Below are 22763 nucleotides of genomic sequence, written 5' to 3' on the forward strand. Positions count from 1 at the left end.
GAACCAGTCAAATCCAATCCATCCAGGCTCAGTGAAATATTCTGCCTTTACCTCACAGAACCATGGTACGTGTTCAATTGTCCATTGGGGTTCAAGTGTAAAGTAGTACGGGAAATTTTTTAAACAGAGCAAAATGCAGGTTATTGCTAGAACCCCAGCCGCAGTTTTCTCAGTGCAATATTTTGTTTTCAGTCTCTGGCAACAAATCGGTCCAAGGTGAAGGTGACGGTGAACCAGACAGAACAGTCGGTAGCTGCCCGATTGAGGACATTGATCACACTGCATACTGGGGTAATGTCCAGGAAAGAGCCCGGGAAATAATAATAACTGATCCTCCACAGTATGACATCAGTGATAATGAAAAGTAGATCCACCATTGCCATGGCCACCAGGTAGCGAGTGGTACAATTGGAGAGGCCGCATTTTCCCCGAGCCAGGGTCACAATCGCCACTACATTAACTGTAAGAAAAGGGGGGAAGCAAGTATAAATCAAATTAAAAGATTTTTGTCTTATTCTGGACAGTAAGGATAGGGTTCAATTTCCAAATCTGGATAAGAAGCTAAAATTTAAAACATTTCATTGCCGACACCAACCCTTTCCTGACCAACCCGCATATGGGTTTACCAGATTGGGGACAAGAGCGTGGACAGACAATTATCAGAATTGGTGGCTTGTTAATTAACCTATTTTTTTATGAACTTTTTATTTAAACCTTTTTTCGGGCTTATGACTGACCGGTCTGGTTCCTTCATTAGGCCACGCACAAAGACACCCAGAATTGGTGATTGGTTTCTTGCTCGGGGACTGGATGCCCCATCTATGGCAGGATTAGGGTTCTAGCTTTCAATAAAGTTTTACTGAGCCATAAGCAAAAAAAAAACAGTTTTTAAAAATCTGGGTTTCACATCTGTAGCAAGGCAATTGAAATAAAACCCCACACACAGTAGATCTTACACTATTGCAGATCATTCATTATGCAACAAGCTTGCATAATTACGTGTTTTCGTGTCTAAAGACGCTGAATCATTGACAGGAATTATAGAAACATAGAAACTAGGAGCAGGAGTAGGCCATTCGGCCCTTCGATCCTGCTCCGTCATTCGTCATGATCATGGCTGATCATCCAACTCAATAGCCTGCTCCCACTTTCTCCCCATATCCTTTGATCCCTTTCACCCCAAGAGCTATATCTAACTCCATCTTGAAAGCATACAATTTTTTGGTCTCAACTACATTCTGTGGTAGGAAATTCCACAGGCTCACCACTCTGTGGCTGAAGAAATTTCTCATCTCAATCCTCCCCATATCCTCAGACTGTGACCCCTGGTTCTGGACTCCCCCACCATCGGGAACATCCTTCCTGAATCTACCCTGTCTAGTCCTGTTAGAATTTTATAGGTTTCTATGAGATCCCCCCTCATTCTTCTGAACTCCAGCAAATATAATCCTAATCGACTCAATCTCTCCTCATATGTCAGTCCCGCCATTCCAGGAATCAGTCGGGTAAACCTTCGCTGCACTCCCTCTATAGCAAGTACATCCTTCCTCAGATAAGGAGACCAAAACTGCACACAATATTCCAGGTGTGGTATCACCAAGGCCCTGTACAATTGCAGCAAGACATCCCTGTTCCTGTCCTCGAATCCTCTGGCTATGAAGGCCAACATACCATTTGCCTTCTTTACCAGTGCTGCACCTGTATGCTTACCTTCAGCGACTGGCGTATAAGGACACCCAGGTCTCGTTGCACATTCCCCTCTCTCAATTTATAGCCATTCAGATAATAATCTGCCTTTCTGTTTTTGCTACCAAAATGGATAACCTCACATTTATCCACATTATACTGCATCTGCCATGCATTTGTCCACTCACTCAGCTTGTCCACACTGAAGCATCTCTGCATCCTCCTCAAAGCTCACCCTCCCACCCAGCTTTGTGTCATCTGCAAATTTGGAGATATTACATTTAATTCCCTCATCTAAATCATTAATATGTGTTGTGAATAACTGGGCTCCCAGCACCGATCCCTGCAGTACTCCACTAGTCACCGACTGCCATTTGGAAAAAGACCCGTTTATTCCTACTCTTTGTTTCCTATCTGCCAACCAGTTTTCTATCCACCTCAATACACTGCCGCCAATCCCATGCGTTTTAATTTAATTGACCCCTCATACAAAAAAAATCAGTTACAGACCTGGATGATTCAGTCCGCGCAGAGCAATGTCAGAGTGATCCACGGTTCCCACAATCTTACAGGGACAGGTATTCACAGGGAATCGTGGTGACTAGAACCAGGTGTTTTAACCCCCTCCCCCCACCGCCCCACCAGTGGCCCACACTCAGAATAATTCTACCCCGACAGGTCCTCCCATGTCGGAGGATTGCCTGCAATGAGGTCAGGTTCACCAGCACCCGACATACCACGAGAAACAATAACTTAGCAGCTTCTGTGATATGCCGCAAAAGTTTGACCTTCAGTTTCGGGCAATGGGATAAAACTGCAGAGGCAGCTCAGGATATTTGAATTAAAGGAGTTGGGGCAATGCCCGGGTAGCTCTATAACGGTAAAATCTATATCAGCAAGTAATCTTATCAGTCACAGAGCAAAACATGAGACCAGCTCACACACAGATTAACACGACTTCATCGCTTTACAGTCACTTACCAGGAACACCGGTGACAGCAAGGGTGGCATAGTATATTTTTATGACATTGTTAAATGTTTCAAGCATGTTCCCTGTAACGTGATCTGCCCGTCCGTGGTGCAGAGGCAAACTCTCAGCATTCAGCTTTGACTCAGTACCTTTCCAGACCCTTTCATTTGTACCCTGTAGGATTTCCATAGGGAGACTGGAGTTGCAACATCAGCCAAGCTAGATTTTTTTTTTAAATGAACAGACAGATGGCAGCAATTTAATTCCTGACGTTGTAGGATAGATTCGGCACTGAGAGCCAATTAGACAATTCTCATCACGCTAATTAACTAGCACATGAACGAAAGTTGCATTCTTCCTGATGTAGCATTGCCAGCTAAAAGACAACCAGTTCCAACTCCAGACCTCACACTCGTTCATAAATATCACCCACTCTATTGCAGCACTTCAGTGATTTATTACATTCAGATCAGCCCTGATCTTATTGAATAGCACAGCAGATTTGAGAGGCCAATTGGCTGACTTTTGCTGCTAATTCGTAAGCTCACATTAAATTCCAAATGTTGGTATATCTTGCTCGGTGCTCTTCCTTTACGCTCTTGTGATATGACTGCCCTCTTTGTCATGAAGAGATATTACTGCCTATAATGTGAATGGAAATTATTTCTTAAACTGGAATTGTAGCGGGATGTGTGTCTATGTGTGTGTCTGTGTGTATCTTTACTGGGTTAAAACCCGCTAGTCTGGGTGCTTTGATAGTGCGGTTGGAGGCCTATGTATTAGTTGGATTTGGGTGTTCAGTTTTAGTGGGATTTGTGGGTTCGGTGTTAGTGGGATGTGGGGATTCAGTGATATTGGGATTTGAGGCCTAAGTATCAGTGGGATTTGGGGGTTCAGTGAGTGTGGAGTTTGAGGCCTAAGTGTGAGTGGGATTTGGGTGTTCAGTGATAGTGGAGTTTGAGGCCTAAGTGTCAGTGGGATTTGGGGGTTCAGTGATAGTGGAGTTTGAGGCCTAAGTGTCAGTGGTATTTGGGTGTTCAGTGAGGGTGGGATTTGAGGCCTAAGTGTCAGTGGGATTTGTGGGTTCAGCAAGAGTAGGGTTTGTGACCTAAGTATCAGTAGAATTTGGTGGTTCAGTGAGAGTGGGGGTTGAGGCCTACGTGTCAGTGGGATTTGGGGGTTCAGTGACAGTGGGATTTGGGGATTCAATGACAGTGGAATGTCAAGCCTAAGTATTGGTGGGATTTGTGGGTTCAGCGATGGTTGGTTTGGGTTCAGTGATAATGGGGTTTCAGGCCGAAGTGTTAGTGGGATTTGTGGGTTCAGTGATAGTGGGATTTGTGGATTCAGTGGTAGTGGGATTTGGGGGGGGTTCAGTGATAGTTGGTTGGAGTTCAGTGATAGTGGGGTTTCAGGCATAAGTGTCAGTGGGATTTGGGGATTCAGTGATAGTGGGGGTTGAGGGCTAAGTGTCAGTGGGATTTGGGGGTTCGGCGATAGTGGAATTTGAGGCCTACGTCTCAGTGGGATTTGGGGGTCAAGTGTTAGTGGGGTTGGGGGTCCAATGTTTTATTTGGATTTGGGGGTTCAGTGATAGTTGGGTTGGAGGCCTAAGTTTTAGTTGGATTTAGGGTTCAGTGGTAGTGGGATTTGTGTGTTCAGGTGTTAGTGGGATTTGGGTGTTAGTGGGATTTGTGGGCACAGTGAAAGTGTCGTTTGGGGCCTAACTGTTAGTGGGATTTGGGGGTTCGGTGTTAGTTGGATATCGGGGTTCAATGCTAGTGGGAATTGGGGGTTCAGTGATAGGGGTTTGAGGCCTAAGTGCTCGTGGGATTTGTGGATTCAGTGACAGTGCGGTTTGGGACCTAAGTGTTAGTGGGATTTGTGGGTTCTGTGTTAGTGGGATTTGTGGAATCCGTATTAGTGGGATTTGGGGGTTCCGTGTTAGTGGGATTTGGGGTTTCAGTGTTAGGGGTTTGAGGCCTAAGTGTTAGGGGCCTAAGTGTGAGTGGAATTTGGGTGTTCAGTGATAGTGGGAGTTCAGACCCAAGTGTTGGTGGGATTTGTGGGTTCAGTGATAGTGGGGTTTGAGACCTAAGTGTTAGTGGGTTCAGTGATAGTTGGTTTGAGGTTCAGTGAGAGTTGGTTTGTGGGTTCAGTGAGAGTGCGGTTTGAGGACTAAGTGTTAGTGGGATTTGGGGGTTCAGTGATAGTGGGATCTAGGGGTTCTGTGTTAGTGGGGTCTAGGGGTTCTGTGTTAGTGGGATTTGGGGGGGTTCAGTGTTAGTGGGATTTGAGGGTTCAGTGATCATGGGGTTTGAAGCCTAAGTGTTTGTGGGATTTGGGGGTAAAGTGATAGTGGGGTTTGGGGGTTCTGCGTTAGTGAGATTTGTGGATTCAGAGGGGGTAAGATTTGGGGGTTCAGTGTTGGGGTTTTGAGGCCTAAGTGTTAGTGGGATTTGTGGGTTCAGTGCAAGTGTGATTTCAGGCCGAAGTGTTAGTGGGATTTGTACGTTCAGTGAATGTGTGGTTTGGGGACACAGTGTTAGTGGGATTTATGGTTTCTGTGACATTGCATTCTCTGACAGCAGTTCAAAACCTGCAGCATGTCACCTACATTTTCAAATATATTTTCTGAATCATTGCCATCCCTGGGACCTGTTCCTGTGATGTTGTAATATAAGAATTCTACAACATAAACCGACCACAGGAGAATGAAGCTGCCGGAGATGGTGAAGAGTGAAATCACAGACCTCCTTCTGCTCTCCATCTTTGGGTCACTGCCTTTCTCTCCCTGGCTCCAACCCCTCAGCCCTTTACGGACTCGACTGGACACTAAAATGTGTCTGACGGTCAAAGCGTTGAGTAACAGGATGAAAGCGAATTTTCGGGCCCAAGTGTTAATGGGATTTGTGGGTTCTGTGATAGCGCAATTTCAGGCTCAAGTGTTAGTTGGATTTGCGGGTTCACTGTTAGTGGGATTTAGGGGTTCAGCAACATTGCGTTTGGGGCCTAATTGTTAGTGGTATTAGGGGGTTCAGTGTTAGGGGGATTTATGGGTTCAGTGGGATTTGTGAGTTCAATGAAAGTGCAGTTTGGGGCTTGTGTTAGTGGGATTTGTGGGCACAGTGAGATTTGTGGGTTCAGTGTTAGCGAAATTTAGGAGTTCAGTGGGATTTGTGGGTTCAGTGTTAGTGGGATTTGTGGTTTCAGTGTTCCTGGGATTTGTGGGTTCAGTGCTAGTGGGGGTTGGGGGTTCAGTGTTAGGGGTTTGGGGCCTAAGTGCTAGTGGGATTTAGGGTTTCAGTGGGATTTGTGGGTTCAGTGAAAGTGTGGTTTGGTGCCAAGGTTTTAGTGGGATTTGTGGGTTCAGTGTTGGAGGGATTTGTGGGTTATGTGAAAGTGCAATTTGGGGCCTAAGTGCTAGTAGGATTTGTGGGGTCAGTGTTAGTTGGATTTTGGGGTTCAGTGTTAGCGGGTTGAGGCCAAAGTATTAGTGGGATTTGTGGGTTCAGTGGAAGTGTGGTTTGGGGACTAAGTGTTAGTGGGATTTGGGGCTTCAGTGGGGGTGGGATTTGTGGGTTCAGTGTTCGAGGGATTTAGGGGTTCAGTGGGATTAATGGGTTCATTGTTAGTGGGATTTGGGTTTTCTGTGATCGTGGGATTTATAGATTTGGTGAAAGAGCGGTTTGGGGCCTAAGTGTGATTTGTGGGCTCTGTTAGTAGGAATTGGGGGTTGGTTGTTCGGGGTTGCTCGACCTGCCTGCAGCTCCTGACACCCGCCCTTGCAACGCCCCTTTACTAACATCCAGCTGGGATGGATATCTCTCACATCTTCCTATTCTTAATCTAAACTAAACTAAAATAGGGGGAGTCGGTGCCATAGTGGCATTGTCCCTAATCTGGTATTCCAGAGACATAGGGTAATGTTCTGGGGATCTGGGTTCTATTCTCCCCGTAGCAAAGTGAATTGAATTAAAATAAAACCTGGAATTGAACCTGGTTTGAAATTCTAAAAGCCCATCTGGTTCACCCAATGCCCTTTAGTGAAGGAAATCTTCGGTCCTTACCTGGCCTAGGCCTACATGTGACTCCAGACCCTCTGAACAAGGGCAATTAAGGATGGACAATAAATGCCAGCTTAGTCAGTGATGCCCATTTCCCATGAATGAATAAGAAAAAGCTCACGGTAGCCAGCAAATCAGTTGGAATTGCTTCACCTCCTGCTGCCAGAGCCTTATCTCTGGCGCTGCCAAGGATTTCCCCTTGGCCCCATCCTATTCCTCAGCTGTGCATTTCCCCTCAGTGACCTGATTCAAAGGCGACATGGGAGCGTTCAGCGTCACTTCTCCCAACCCCTGCGATGCTCCCTACCCCACATCCAGTTTTGGGAATGACTGAGGCCGTTGTTCTCGATCCCCGATCCAATTCCATTTTGCTTTAAGCTACTGACCCCCGCCCCCCATCGTCCTCCTTGTCCGCATTCTGAGATTCGGCCAGCCTCGCCACAACTGCAGATTCACATTTTCCAAATGTTATCTGTCATGGGGGGATCGGTGCATCTCCGAAAAGGTCAGCCTTCATTGCCCTTCGCCATCTGCCCTTGAATCGAATGGCTTGCTAGCCTATTTCAGGGGGCAGATAAGAGTCAACCACATTTGAGCCTGTGTTGTACATTCATGTCATGGGTAAGATCGCCTACTTACAGCTTTTAACGGAACCTGAACTTACGCCTGTCTCGGCTGATCTGCTGCGGGAACCCTCATTCATGATTTTGCCTCCTCTAGACTAAGTTATTCTAATGTGCTTCTTTCTCAGCTCCTACATTTTACACCAGTAAACAGGAGGCCATCCGAAACCCTTCTGCCTGTGTTGTAACGCACAGGTAGTCCAATTCCCCCCTCGCTCTGTTATGGGTGAGCGACATTGCCTCCCAGTCAAGCAACTCATTGATTGCATTTTCTCCCCCTTCCTTTGTTTTCAAATCCCTCCATGGCCCTATCACTTTAATCTCCTTCAGCCGCACAGCGCTCCGGGATATCTGTGCTAATCCAATTCTGTCCTCATGTGCATCCCCAATTTTAATTGCTCCGACATTGGTCTTACTCTTGACTACCTTCCCCACCTCTCTCTGCCTCTCATAAAGGATCTCCTTTCAAAATTGCTTTCCCACCAAGGCCTTAGCCATCTCAGCTAATGTATATTCCGCTTATATTCATGCATATAAAAATATATTCATACATAATTCAATCATGGACTTGTCTCTGCCTCCTCTCAGTTTCATTTATCAATTAATTAAACAATTGACGTAACCGGATGTTTTACCGCCATCTTCAACTGCTCCCTAAACCTGGACTGGGTCGTCCCATAAATAAATGTGTTGGTGCAGCAGTTCAAAACCTGCAGCATGTCACCTACATTTTCAAATATATTTTCTGAATCGTTGTAATCCCTGGGATCTGTTCCTGTGATGTTATAAGAATTCTACAACATAAACCGACCACAGGAGAATGAAGCTGCCGGAGATGGTGAAGAGTAAAATCACATACCTACTCCTGCTCTCCATCTCTGGGTCACTGTCATTCTCTCCCTGGCTCTGACCCCTCAGTCCCTTACGGATTCGACTGGACACTAAAATGTGTCTGACGGTCAAAGCGTTGAGTAACAGGATGAAAGTGAATGGGAGCAGTGGAGTTAAAGCCGCATCGAACCAGTCAAATCCAATCCATCCAGGCTCAGTGAAATATTTTGCCTTTACCTCAAAGAACCATGGTACGTGTTTAATTGTCCATTGGGGTTCAAGTGTAAAGTAGTACAGGAAATTTTTTAAACAGAGCAAAATGCAGGTTGATGCTAGAACCCCAGCCACAGTTTTCTCAGTGCAATATTTTGTTTTCAGTCTCTGGCAACAAATGGCCACAAATCGGTCAAAGGAGAAGGTGACGGTGAACCAGACAGAACGGTCGGTAGCTGCCCGACTGAGGACATTGATCACACCGCATACTGGGGTAATGTCCAGGAAAGAGCCCGGGAAATAATAATAACTGATCCTCCACAGTATGACTTCCGTGATAATGAAAAGTAGATCCGCCATTGCCATGGCCACCAGGTAGCGAGTGGTACAATTGGAGAGGCCGCATTTTCCCCGAGCCAGGGTCACAATCGCCACTACATTAACTGTAAGAAAAGGGGGGAAGCAAGTATAAATCAAATTAAAAGATTTTTGCCTTATTCTGGACAGTAAGGACAGGGTTCAATTTCCAAATCTGGATAAGAAGCTAAAATTTAAAACATTTCATTGCCGACACCAACCCTTTCCTGACCAACCCGCATTTGGGTTTACCAGATTGAGGACAAGAGCGTGGACAGACAATTATCAGAATTGGTGGCTTGTTAATTAACCTATTTTTTTATGAACTTTTTATTTAAACCTTTTTTTGGGCTTATGACTGACCGGTCTGGTTCCTTCATTAGGCCACGCACAAAGACACCCAGAATTGGTGATTGGTTTCTTGCTCAGGGACTGGATGCCCCATCTATGGCAGGATTAGGGTTCTAGCTTTCAATAAAGTTTTACTGAGCCATAAGCAAAAAAAAAAAAAGTTTTTAAAAATCTGGGTTTCACATCTGTAGCAAGGCAATTGAAATAAAACCCCACACACAGTAGATCTTACACTATTGCAGATCATTCATTATGCAACAAGCTTGCATAATTACGTGTTTTCGTGTCTAAAGACGCTGAATCATTGACAGGAATTATAGAAACATAGAAACTAGGAGCAGGAGTAGGCCATTCGGCCCTTCGATCCTGCTCCGTCATTCGTCATGATCATGGCTGATCATCCAACTCAATAGCCTGCTCCCGCTTTCTCCCCATATCCTTTGAACCCTTTCACCCCAAGAGCTATATCTAACTCCATCTTGAAAGCATACAATTTTTTGGTCTCAACTACATTCTGTGGTAGGAAATTCCACAGGCTCACCACTCTCTGGCTGAAGAAGTTTCTCATCTCAGTCCTCCCCATATCCTCAGACTGTGACCCCTGGTTCTGGACTCCCCCACCATCAGGAACATCCTTCCTGCATCTACTCTGTCTAGTCCTGTTAGAATTTTATAGGTTTCTATGAGATCCCCCCTCATTCTTCTGAACTCCAGCAAATATAATCCTAATCGACTCAATCTCTCCTCATATGTCAGTCCCGCCATCCCAGATAAGGAGACTAAAACTGCACACAATATTCCAGGTGTGGTATCACCAAGGCCCTGTACAATTGCAGCAAGACATCCCTGTTCCTGTCCTCGAATTCTCTGGCTATGAAGGCCAACATACCATTTGCCTTCTTTACCACCTGCTGTACCTGCATGCTTACCTTCAGCGATGGTGTACAAGGACACCCAGGTCTCGTTGCACATTCCCCTTTCTCAATTTATAGCCATTCAGATAATAATCTGCCTTCCTGTTTTTGCTACCAAAATGGATAACCTCATAAATGCCACGCATTTGCCCACTCACTCAGCTTGTCCACACTGAAGCATCTCTGCATCCTCCTCAAAGCTCACCCTCCCACCCAGCTTTGTGTCATCTGCAAATTTGGAGATATTACATTTAATTCCCTCATCTAAATCATTAATATATGTTGTGAATAACTGGGCTCCCAGCACCGATCCCTGCAGTACCCCACTAGTCACTGCCTGCCATTCGGAAAAAGACCCGTTTATTCCTACTCTTTGTTTCCTGTCTGCCAACCAGTTTTCTATCCACCTCAATACACTGCCCCCAATCCCATGCACTTTAATTTAATTGACCCCTCATACAAAAAAAAATCAGTTACAGACCTGGATGATTCAGTCCGCGCAGAGCAATGTCAGAGTGATCCACAGTTCCCACAATCTTACAGGGACAGGTATTCACAGGGAATCATGGTGACTGGAGCCAGGTTTTTTATCCCCCTCCCCCCACCGCCCCACCCTTGGCCCACGCTCAGAATAATTCTACACCGACTCTCATGTCGGAGGATTGCCTGCAATGAGGTCAGGTTCACCAGCACCAGACATACCACAAGAAACAATAACTTAGCAGCTCCTGTGATATGCCGAAAAAGTTTGACCTTAAGTTTCGGGCAATGGGATAAAACTGCTGAGGCTGCTCAGGATATTTGAATTAAAGGAGTTGGGGCAATGCCCGGGTAGCTCGATGACGGTAAAATCTATATCAGCAAGTAATCTTATCAGTCACAGAGCAAAACATGAGACCAGCTCACACACAGATTAACACGACTTCACCGCTTTACAGTCACTTACCAGGAACACCGATGACAGCAAGGATGGCATAGTATATTTTTATGACATTGTTAAATGTTTCAAGCATGTTCCCTGTAACGTGATCTGCCCGTCCGTGGTGCAGAGGCAAACTCTCAGTATTCAGCTTTGACTCAGTACCTTTCCAGACCCTTTCATTTGTACCCTGTGGGGTTTCCATAGGGAGACTGGAGTTGCAACATCAGCCAAGCTAGATTTTTTTTTTAAATGAACAGACAGATGGCAGCAATTTAATTCCCTGACGTTGTAGGATAGATTCGGCACTGAGAGCCAATTAGGCAATTCTCATCACGCTAATTAACTAGCACATGAACGAAAGTTGCATTCTTTCTGAAGTAGCATTGCCAGCTAAAAGACAACCAGTTCCATCTCCAGACCTCACACTCGTTCGTAAATATCACCCACTCTATTGCAGCACTTCAGTGATTTATTACATTCAGATCAGCCCAGATCTTATTGAATAGCACAGCAGATTTGAGGGGCCGATTGGCTGACTTTTGCTGCTAATTCGTAATCTCATATATAAATTCCAAATGTTGGTATGTCTTGCTCAGTGTTCTTCCTTTACGCCCTTGTGTTATGACTGCCCTCTTGGTCACGAAGAGATATTACCGCCTATAATGTGAATGGAAATTATTTCTTGAACTGGAATTGTAGCGGGGTGTGTGCCTATGTGTGTGTCTGTGTGTATCTTGACTGGGTTAAAACCTGCTAGTCTGGGTGCTTTGATAGTGGGGGTTGAGGCCTACGTGTCAGTAGGATTTGGGGGTTCAGTGATAGTGGGATTTGGGGATTCAATGATAGTGGAAAGTCAGGCCTAAGTATTCGTGGGATTTGTGGGTTCATTGATGGTTGGTCTGGGGTTCAGTTATAATGGGGTTTCAGGCCCAAGTGTTAGTCGGATTTGTGGGTTCAGTGTAAGTGGGATTTGTGGGTTCAGTGATATTGGGATTTGAGGCCTAAGTGTCAGTGGGATTTGGGGGTCTCAGTGATAGTTGTTTGGGGTTCAGAGAGATTGCGGTTTCAGGCACAAGTTTCAGTGGGATTTGGGCGTTCGACGATAGTGGAATTTGAGGCCTACGTCTCCATTGGATTTGGGGGTCCAGTGATACTGGGGTTGGGCCCTATGATTTAGTTGGATTTGGGGGTTCGGTGATAGTTGGGTTGGAGGCCTAAGTTTTAGTTGGATTTGGGGTTCAGGTGTTAGTGGGATTTAGGTGTTAGTGGAATTTGTGAGTTCAGTAAAAGTGCAGTTTGGGGCCTAAGTGTTAGTGGGATTTGGGGGTTCAGTGTTAGTTGGATATCGGAGTTCAGTGTTAGTGGGAATTGGGGGCTCAGTGATAGGGGATTGAGGCCTAAGTGCTTGTGGGATTTGTGGGTTCAGTAATCGTGAGGTTTGGGGCCTAAGTGTTAGTGGGATTTGTGGGTTCTGTGAAAGTGCGATTTGGGGCCGAAGTGTAAGTAGGATTTGTGGGGTCTGTGTTAGTTGGATGGGGGGTTCAGTGGGGGTGGGATTTGTGGGTTCAGTGTTAGTGGGATTTAGGGATTCATTTGGATTTGTGGGTTCAGTTTTGGTGATATTTAGGGTTTCCGTGGAATTTGTGTGTTAAGTGAAAGTGCGGTTTGGGGCCTAAGTGTTAGTTGGATTTAGGGGTTCAGTCTTAGTGGGGTTTGTGGGCTCTGTGTTATTGGGATGTGCGGGTTCCGTGTTAGTGGGATTTGTGGTTTCTGTGAAAGTGGGATTTAGGGGTTCCATGGGATTTGTGGGTTTAGTGAATGTGTTCAGTGAACCCCTAATTTAAACAATTAGGCCTGAAATCGTGATATCACAGAACCCACAAATCCCACTAACACTTATGCCCCAAATCTCTAACACTGAACCCCCAGCTCCCACTAACACAGAACCCACAAATCCCACTAACACAGAATCCAGAAATCCTACTAGAACTGAACCCACAAATCCCACGGAACCCCTAAATCTCACGGACACTGAACCCACAAATCCCACTGACGCCCTAAATCACACTAGCAGTGAACCCCCAAATCCAACTAACACTTAGGCCTGAAATCGCGCTATCACAGAATCTACAAATCCCACTAACACTTAGTCCCCAAACCGCGCTTTCACTGAACCCACAAATCCCACTGAACCCCTAAATCCCACAGACACTTAGGCCTCAAACCCCTAACAACAATCCCCCAAGTCCAACCAACACTGAACCCCCAATTCAACTAACACTGACCCCACAAATCCCACTAACACTTAGGCCTCAAACCCCTAACACTGAACCCCCAGCTCCCACTAACATTGAACTCCCAAATATCACTAACACAGAGCCCATAAATCCCACTAACACTGAACCCCCAAATCCAACTAACACTGAACCCCCAAATCCAATTAACACTGACCACACAAATCCCACTAACCCTTCAGCCCCAAACCGTACTAACACTGAACACACAAATCCCACTGGACCCCTAAATCCCACTAAGATAGAACCCACAAATACCACCCCCTCTGAAACCGCCAAATCCCACTAACACTTAGGCCTCAAACCACACTGTCACTGAAACTACAAATCCCACTAACACCTAGGAACCAATCCACATTTCACTGAACCCAGAAATCCCACTAACACCTAGGATCCAAACCGCATTTCACTGAACCCAGAAATCCTACTGAACCCCTAAATCCTACTAACAATGAACTTGCTGCTCTTCGATATTGAGGGAGTCTCGCTGCTCTTCGATGGAGAGAGAGTCATGCGGGCTTCGATGGAGATAGTCAAGCCTGCTGCTCTTCGATGGAGAGAAAGAGTCTCACTGCTCTTCGATATTGAGAGAGTCTCGTTGCTCTTCAATGGAGAGAGAATCGCGCGGGCTTCGATGGAGATAGTCAGGCCTGCTGCTCTTCGATGGAGAGAAAGAGTCTCACTGCTCTTCATTGAAGGCAGAATCTCCCTGCTCTTCGATAGATGGAGAATCCCGCTGCTCTTCGATAGATGGAGAATCCCGCTGCTCTTCGATGGAAAGCGAGAGTCTCACTGCTCTTCAATTGAGAGAGAATCTTGCTGTTCTTTGATGGAAAGAGAGTCTCGCTGCTCTTTGATAGAGAGAAAGTCTCGCTGCTCTTTGATGGAGAGAGAGCCTCAGTGCTCGTCAATAGATAGGGAATCTCTGCTCTTCAATGGAGAGAGAGAATCTCACTGACCCTTCGCTGGACAAAGAAGGTCTCACTGCTCTTCAATGGACATAGAGAGTCCTGCTGCTCTTCAATGGAGACAGAGTCTCACTGCTCTTTGATGGAGAGAGAGAATCTCACTGACCCTTCGCTGGACAAAGAAGGTCTCACTGCTCTTCAATGGACATAGAGAGTCCTGTTGCTCTTCAATGGAGAGAGAGAGTCTCGCTGCTTTTCGATGGAGATAGGTAGAGCATCTCGCTGCTCTTCAATGGAGGAAGTGTCTCGCTGCTTTTCGATATAGAGAGTGCCTCGCTGCTCTTTAATGCAGAGAGAGCCGCACTGCTCTTCAATAGAAAGAGAGTCTCACTGCTCTTCAAAGGAGACAGAATCTCGCTGCGTTTCAAAGAGGAGAGAGTCTCACTGCTCTTCGATAGAGGAAATGTCGCACTGCTCTTCGATAGAGGAAATGTCGCACTGCTTTCGATAGAGTTTAGCTGCTCTTCAATGAAGATAGAGTCGCACTGCTCTTCGATGGGGAGAGGGAGTCTCGCTACCCATCAGTGGAGAGAGAGGAAGTCTCACTGCTCCTCGATGGAGAAAGATAGGGTTTGCTGGTCTTTGATAGAGAGCGAGAGAGTATCACTGCTCTTCGATGGGGTGAGATCTCACTGTTCTTTGATAGTGAGAGTGTCTCACTGCTCTTGGACATAGAGAGAGAGTCTCACTGCTCTTCGATGGAGACAGAGTCTCACTACACTTTGACGGAGAGTCTTGCTGCTCTTTGATGGATAGAGAGAGACTTGCTGCCCTTGGATACAGAAAGCGAGACTTGCTGCTCTTCAACAGAGGGAGAGAGTCTCGCTGCTCTTCGATGGAGAGAGAGAGTCTCCCTGCTCTTCAATGGGGAGAGAGCCTTGCTGCTCTTCAATGGAGAGAGAGAGAGAGTCTCGCTGCTCTTCGATGGAGAGAGTCGCGCTACTCTTCGATGGAGAGAGTGAGTCTTGCTGCTCTTCGATGGAGAGAGAGAGACTTGCTGCTCTTCAATAGAGAGAGAGAGTCTTACTGGCCTTCGAGAAAGAGAGAATACCGCAGCTCTTCAATAGAGAGAGAATCTCCCTGCTCTTCGATAGAGTGTCTCGCTGCTCTTCAATGGAGAGAGAAACTCCCTGCCCTTCAATGGAGAGAGAATCTCCCTGCTCTTCGATGGAGAGAGAGAGAGAGAGTCTCACTGCTATTCAATGGAGAGAGAGACTTGCTGCTCTTCGATTGAGAGAGAGAGATTTGCTGCTCTTCGATAGAGAGTCTTGCTGGCCTTCGAGAGAGAGAGAATCCTGCTGCTCTTCAATGGAGAGAGAATCTCCCTGCTGTTCAATGGAGAGAGAGTCTCGCTGCTTTTCAATGGAGAGAGAATCTCACTGCTCTCCAATGGAGAGAGAGTCTCGCTGCTCTCCAATGGAGAGAGTCTCGCTGCTCTTCAATGGAGAGAGAATCTCACTGCTCTTCGATGGAGAGAGAGAGAGAGTCTTGCTGCTCTTTGATGAAGAGAGAGAGAGAGAGAGTCTTGCTGCTCTTCGATAGTCTCGCTGCTCTACAACGGGGAGAGAGACTTGCTGGTCTTCAATAGAGAGAGAGTCTCACTGCTTTTTGATGGTGAGGAGTTCTCGCTGCTCTTCGATAAATGCAGAGTTGCGCTGCTCTTTGATAGAGAGTGTCTCTCTACTCGTCGATGGAGGGAGAGAGAGCATCTCGCTGTTCTTCGGTAGAAATAGATTTTCACTGCTCTTTGATAAAGTGAGAGTCTCGTTGGTCTTCGATAGAGAGTCCCACTGCTCTTCAATGGACAGTCTCACTGCCCTTTGATAGAGAGAGATAAAGTCCCGCTGCTCTTCAATGGAGAGTCTCACTGCTCCTCGATAGGGAGAGAGGGAGTCTTGCTGCTCTTTGATGGAGAGAGAGAGAGAGAGAGTCTCGCGACTCTTCGATGGAGAGAGTGAGACTCACTTCTCTTCGTCGGAGAGAGATAGTCTTGCTGCTCTTTGATGGAGAGAGAGAGTCTCGCTGCTCTTCGAATCAGAGAGAGTCTCGCTGCCGTTCGATAGAAAGGGTCTAGCTGTTCAGCAATGGTGAGAGATAGAGAGTCTCAGTGTTCTTCAATGGAGAGAGAGACAGAGAGAGTCTCGCTGCTCTTCGATAGAGAGAGAGAGTCTCGCTGCTCGTCGAAGGAGGGAGAGAGTCTTGCTGTTCTTTGATAGAGAGTCTCACTGCTCTTTGATTGAGAGTCTCGCTGCTCTACAATGAAGAGGGAGTGTCACTGCTCTTCGATAAATAGAGAGCTTCACTGCTCTTCGATGAAGAGTGTCTTACTGCTCATCGATGAAGGGAGAAAGAGCCTCGCTGCTCTTCGATAGAGAGAAAATATCACTGGTCTTCGATGGAGGGAGAGTCTCGCTGCTCTTTGGTGGAGAGAATGTCTCACTGCTTTTCAGTGGAGAGAGAGTCTCATTGCTCTTTGATGAAGGGAGTGTCTCACTGATCTTCAATGGAGAGAGTCTCGCTGCTCTTTGGTGGAGAAGGAGAGTCTCACTGCTCTTCAATATTGAGAGTCTCACTGCTCTTTGATATTGAGAGAGTCTCACTGCTTTTTGATAGAGTCTAGCTGTTCTTCAATGGAGAGAGAGAGAGAGAGAGAGAGTCTCACAGCTCTGCGATGGATAGAGTGCCTGGCTGCTCTTTGATAGAGAGAGGGAATTTCGCCGCTCTTCGATAGAAAGAGAGTTTCGCTGATCATCGATAGAGGGAGAGAGTCTCGCTGTTCTGCGATAGAGAGAGAGTCTCACTGCTCTTTGATGGAGAGGGAGCCTTGCTGCTCTTGGATGGAGACAGAGAGAGAGTCTCACTGCTCTTCGAAGGAGAGGGAGTCTCACTGCTCTTTCATGGGGAGAGAGAGTCTCGCTGCTCTTTGATGGAGAGGGAGAGTCTCACTGCTCTTCGATATTGAGAGAGTCTCACTGCTCTTTAATATTGAGAGAGTCTCACTGCTCTTCGATAGAGAGAGTCTAGCTGTTCTTCAATGGAGAGAGATAGAGAGCTTCAGTGCTCTTCAATGGAGAGAGAGAGTCTCACAGCTCTGCGATGGAGAGAGGGAATTTCGCCGCTCTTCAATAGAAAGAGAGTTTCACTGCTCGTCGATGGAGGGAGTCTCGCTGTTCTGCGATAGAGAGTCTCGCTGCTCTTTGATGGAGAGAGAGCCTCGCTGCTCTTGGATGGAGAGGGAGAGAGAGTCTCGCTGCTCTTTGATGGAGAGAGAGAGAGTCTCACTGCTCTTTGATGGAGAGGGTGAGAGAGTCTTGCTGCTTTTCGCTGGGGAGAGTCTCATTACTCTTTGATCGAGAGAGTCTCGCTGTTCTTCAATGGAGAGTCTCACTGCACATCGATGGAGAGAATGTCTCATTGCTTTTCAATGGAGAGAGAGTCTCGCTGTTCTTTGATGGAGAGAGAGTCTCACTGCTTTTTGATCGAGAGCGTCTCGCTTTTCATCAATGGAGGGAAAGAGTCTCACAGCTCAGCTCTTCAATGGGGAGAGAATCTCGCTGCTGTTCGATCGGGATGGAGTCTCGCTGCTCTTCGATGGAAAGACAGTCTCACTTCTTTTCGATGGAGAGCGAGAGTCTCACTGCTCTTCGATGGACAGAGGGAGTCTCACTGATCTTCGATGAGAGAGAGTCTCGCTGATCTTCGATGAGAGAGTCTTGCTGCTCTTCGAGGGAGGATGTGTCTCGCTGCTTTTTGATAGAGAGAGAGAGCCTTGCTTCTCTTCAATGGAGAGAGTCTCACTGCTCTTAGAGAGAGAGAGAGTCTCACTGCTCTTCAATGGAGAGTCTCGCTGCTCTTTGATGGAGAGTCTCGCTGCTCTTCAATGGAGAGTCACACTGGTCTTCGATAGAGAGTCTCACTGCTCTTCAATGGAGAGAGAGAGCGCACTGCTCTTCAATGGAGAGAGAGAGTGCGCTGCTCTTTGATGGAGAGAGAGACCCACTGCTCTGCGATAAACAGGGAGTCTTGCTGCTCTTCAGTGGAGACAGAATTTTGCTTCTCTTCAATGGGGACTCTTGCTGCTCTTTGATGGAGAGAGTTTCACTGCTCCTCGATGGAGAAAATGTCTCGCTGCTCTTCAATGGAGAGAGTGTTGCTGCTCTTCGACGGATTGTCTCGCTGCTCTTCGATGGAGTGTTGCTGCTCTTCAATGGAGAGATTGTCTCGCTGCTCTTTGATGGAGAGAGTGTTGCTGCTCTTCAATGGAGAGATTGTCTCGCTGCTCTTTGATGGAGAGAGCCTCCCTGCTCTTCAATGGAGAGAGAGCCTCGCTGCTCTTCAATGGAGAGAGTGTCTCACTGCTCTTCAATGGAGTGTCTCGCTGCTCTTCAATGGAGAGTGTCTCGCTGCTCTTCAATGGAGAGAGTGTCTCACTGCTCTTTGATGGAGAGAGTTTCACTGCTCCTCGATGGAGAAAATATCTCGCTGCTCTTCGATGGAGAGAGTGTTGCTGCTCTTCGACGGAGAGATTGTCTCGCTGCTCTTCGATGGAGAGAGCCTCCCTGCTCTTCGATGGAGAGAGAGCCTCGCTGCTCTTCAATGGAGAGAGTGTCTCACTGCTCTTCAATGGTTTGAAAAGGGTCCCTGCATTCAGCATATATACTGTATATGTTTGCAGCAAATACCTTCTTTATCCAATAAATTTTAAACCACAGTTGGTGAGCTATGTCACAGTGCAGCAGCTGTTTGATGCAAATTCTTTGTGAGATTGGCACCTGTATCACACAAACATCATCTGGAGGAACTTTTGTTACCTATAATATTTATAATTGATGGGAAGTCATTAACAGTAAGGACAGGGTACAGTTTTTACGATGCACTTCAACCACACCCGTTCTTGTTTACTGGCACCGAGCAGAGAGTGAGGTTGTGGGATTCATTATAGGCAAGAATTGAACTCCGGGTTTGTGTGCAGTTGTTAACAAGATTGTTCGTGTATACATTAATTCACCGTTAGCATCGAACGCACCTCGACCAAGACAAATCCGGTGGTACCAGTTAAAGGGACCAGTGACCCTGATACCTATCACCGTACACAGGGAGTGACGAGTCTCTTAGGTATGTGCTTGTGCGAAAACTGCTCATGCTGTCTTATGTCCAGCTCTTTCTCTGTTTGTTCCTACCTTTCACTGACCTTTTTGTCAGACTGAAGCAACTCAGTCACTAGATGTTCTGTGCCAGATTCCTGTAGATGTTTTGAGTGCTGCAATTCCTCCTCAGTTACTGTGTGACAGACCCAAGGGGCTGAAGAACCTCTTCCTGTTCCTGTGTAATAGGCTTTCGGGGCTGAATGACCTTCTCCTGTTCCTCTGTAACAGGCTCTAGGGGCTGAATAACCTCCCCCTGTTCCTGTATAACAGGCTCTAGGGGCTGAATTTCCTCTCCCCGTTCCTGTGTAATAGGCTCTAGGGGCTGAATAACCTCCCCCCGTTCCTGTGTAACAGGCTCTAGGAGCTGAATGACATCCTCTTGTATTTGTATCCCAAATCCAGTCAAATAATCTTAATCTGGAAAATAATTCCTCTTGCATTTTCTGGATTCCACCAAACCCAACTTGTTTATTTTATGTTACAGGTGCTTCAGAGCATAAGGATATTTTATCAAAGAAGCTTTTGTTTGAAATCATTTCTCAAAAGGAAATGGTTGTATGTTGTTGCCCCCTTGTTAATCTTTCCTCTGATCAGATACTTAAGCCAATACGGTGTTGAACATTGGCATTCTGCAAAGTTAAATGACCATTCCTTCCTCATGCTACCCAACAGCAGCTGTGACACCAGTCCCCCATTCCTGGTCCTTCTGGTCACCAGTGCCCAAGACCAGTTGGAAGCTCGCTCGGTCATTCGCCAGACCTGGGGGCGAGCGCGGACAACCCATGGCAAGAGGGTGGTGAGCTACTTCCTGCTCGGGTACAGCCGGGAGCATCAGGAGCAGCTGCTGAAAGAAAGTTCACTGCACAAGGACATCATCCAGAAAAATTTCACCGACACTTATTACAACCTGACCACCAAGGTGCTAATGGGCCTGGAATGGGTGAGCCGATTCTGTCCGTCCACCTCCTTCGTGATGAAAACCGATTCCGACATGTTTGTCAACACCGATCACCTGACCAAGCTCTTGCTGGGAATGAATCATACGGATATCTTCACCGGCTTCATCATGTGGAATTCTGGACCTATCAGGGAGAAATTCAGTAAATGGTACGTCAGCGAACAGGAATATCCTCAGGAAACATACCCACCATTCTGCTCCGGCACTGGGTACATGCTCTCGGCTGATGTTGCCCACCGAGTCTGGATTATTTCCAGGACGGTCCCCCACTTTAAACTGGAGGATGTTTACGTCGGGCTGTGCTTGGCGGAGTTGAAGATTACACCAGTGGAAATCCACTTGGAGCAGAAGTTCTACAATTGGAATGTGAAGTTTTCTGTTTGCGGCTTCCGTAAACTCATCACCTCTCACAGGGTGAAACCCTACGAGCTGCTGATCTACTGGAAAGCACTGGAGGATGCAGCAGACGAGGCCTGTTCGGGAGATGGGTGAAGGGGCCATCTTGAAGAGGCTTTTCACTGACTATCTTTGCAGGGCAACAGAAACAGCGTGCTATATGGAAGTCAATTACCCAACTAAACTGTGTAATCTGGTCTGCTTATATACATACATACGTACATACACAATTTGTGGGTTCGGCGTTAGTGGGATTTAGGGGTTCAGTGGGATTTGTGGTTTCAGTGAAAGTGCGGTTAGAGCCCAAGTGTCAGTGGGATTCGTGGATTCTGTGATATCACGATTTAAGGCGTAAGTGTTAGTTTGATTTGAGGGTTCAGTAGGATTTGTGGGCACAGTGAAGTGCCATTTGGTTCCCAGGTGTTAGTGGGATTTGTGTGTTTACTGTCACTGGGATTATGGGTTCGGTGGGATTTGTGGGTTCAGTGAAGTGCAGTTTGAGGGTCTCAGTGGGATTTAGGGTTCAGTGTTAGTTGGATTTGTGGGTTAAGTGTTAGTAGGATTGCGGGTTTCAGTGGGATTTTTGGGTTCAGTGTTAGTGGGATTTGGGGTTCAGTTGGGCGGGATTTGTGGGTTGAGTTAAGTGCAGTTTGAGGGTTTCAGTGGGATTTGGAGTTCAGTGTTAGTGGGATTTAGGTGTCAGTGGGATTCGTGGGTTCAGTGAATGTGTGGTTTGGGGCCGAAGTGTTAGTGGGATTTGTGGGTTCAGTGATAGCGCGATTTCAGGCCTAAGTGTTAGGTGGATCTGGGAGTTCAGTGGGATTTGTGGGTTCAGTGGAAATGCGGTTTGGTTCCTAGGTGTTAGTGGGATTTGTAGTTTCAGTGTCAGCGGGAATGCAGGGTTAAGTGGGATTTGTGGGTTCAATGAAAGTGCGGTTTGGGATCTAAGTGTTAGTGGGATTTGTGGGTTCAGTGAAGTGTGGTTTGCTTCCTAGGCATCAGTAGGATTTCTGGGTTCAGTGAAATATTGTTTGGTTCCTGGGTGTTAGTGGGATTTGTGGGTTTAGTGTTAGCAGGAATTTGGGGTTCAGTGGGATTTGTGGGTTCAGTGAAGTGCAGTTTTAGAGTTTCATTGGGATTTGTGGGTTCAGTGAATGTGTGGTTTGGGGCCTAGGTTTAGTGGGATTTGTGGGTTCACTGTTAGTGGGATTTAGGGGTTCAGTGGGATTTGTGTGTTCAGTGAAGTGCGGTTTTAGGGTTTCAGTGGGATTTGTGGGTTCAGTGAAGTGCAGTTTTCGAGTCTCTGTGGGATTTGTGGGTTCTGTGCTAGAGGGATTTGTGGGTCCAGTGGGAATTGTGGGTTCAGTGAAGTGCGGTTTGGTTCCTATGTTTTAGTGGGACTTGTGGGTCCTGTGATAGCGCGATTTCAGGCCTAAATGTTAGCTGGATCTGGGGTTACAGTGGGATTTGTGGGTTTAGTGAAATTCGGTTTGTTTCCTTGGTGTTAGTGGGATTTGTGGGTTCGGTGAAGGGCACTTTGGTTCCCAGGTGTTAGTGGGATTTGTGGGTTCAGTTTCTGTGGGGTTTAGGGGTTCGGTGGGATTTGTGGGTTCAGTGAAGTGCGGTTTTAGGGTTTCAGTCGGATTTGTTGGTTCAGTGAGGTGCGGTTTTGGAATTTCAGTGGGATTTGTGGGTTCCGTGAATGTGTGGTTAGGGGCCTAAGTGTTAGTGGGATTTCAGGGTTCAGTGAAGTGCGGTTTGCTTCCTAGGCGTCAGTGGGATTTAGGGGTTCAGTGAAAGTGTGGTTTTGGGGCCTAAGAGTTAGTGGTATTTGGGGTTCAGTGGGATTGGGGTTCAGTGAATGTGTGGTTTGGCGCCTAAGTGTTAGTGGGATTTGTGTGTTCAATGTCAGTGGGACTTAGGGGTTCGGGATCTCTGGGTTCGGTGTTCGGGGGATTTAGGGGTTCAGTGGGATTTGTGCGTTCTGTGATAGCGCGATTTCAGGCCTAAGTGTTAGTTTGATCTGGGGGTTCAGTGGAATTTGTGGGTTCAGTGGAAATGCGGTT

General features: G+C 46.7%; 1 protein-coding gene across 1 annotated transcript; it reads left to right on the forward strand.

Moving 5' to 3' along the window:
* The first annotated feature begins 5370 nt into the window (after positions 1-5370).
* LOC144674819 (beta-1,3-galactosyltransferase 5-like) lies at positions 5371-20793 on the forward strand. The gene is made up of 2 exons (XM_078536019.1): positions 5371-5603; positions 19938-20793. The coding sequence occupies exons 1-2, from the start codon at positions 5371-5373 to the stop codon at positions 20791-20793; spliced, it is 1089 nt and encodes a 362-aa protein (XP_078392145.1).
* The last annotated feature ends 1970 nt before the right edge of the window (positions 20794-22763 follow it).

This window comes from Cetorhinus maximus, unplaced genomic scaffold (genome assembly GCF_964194155.1).
Source record: "Cetorhinus maximus unplaced genomic scaffold, sCetMax3.hap1.1 HAP1_SCAFFOLD_827, whole genome shotgun sequence".
Taxonomy (NCBI): domain Eukaryota; kingdom Metazoa; phylum Chordata; class Chondrichthyes; order Lamniformes; family Cetorhinidae; genus Cetorhinus; species Cetorhinus maximus.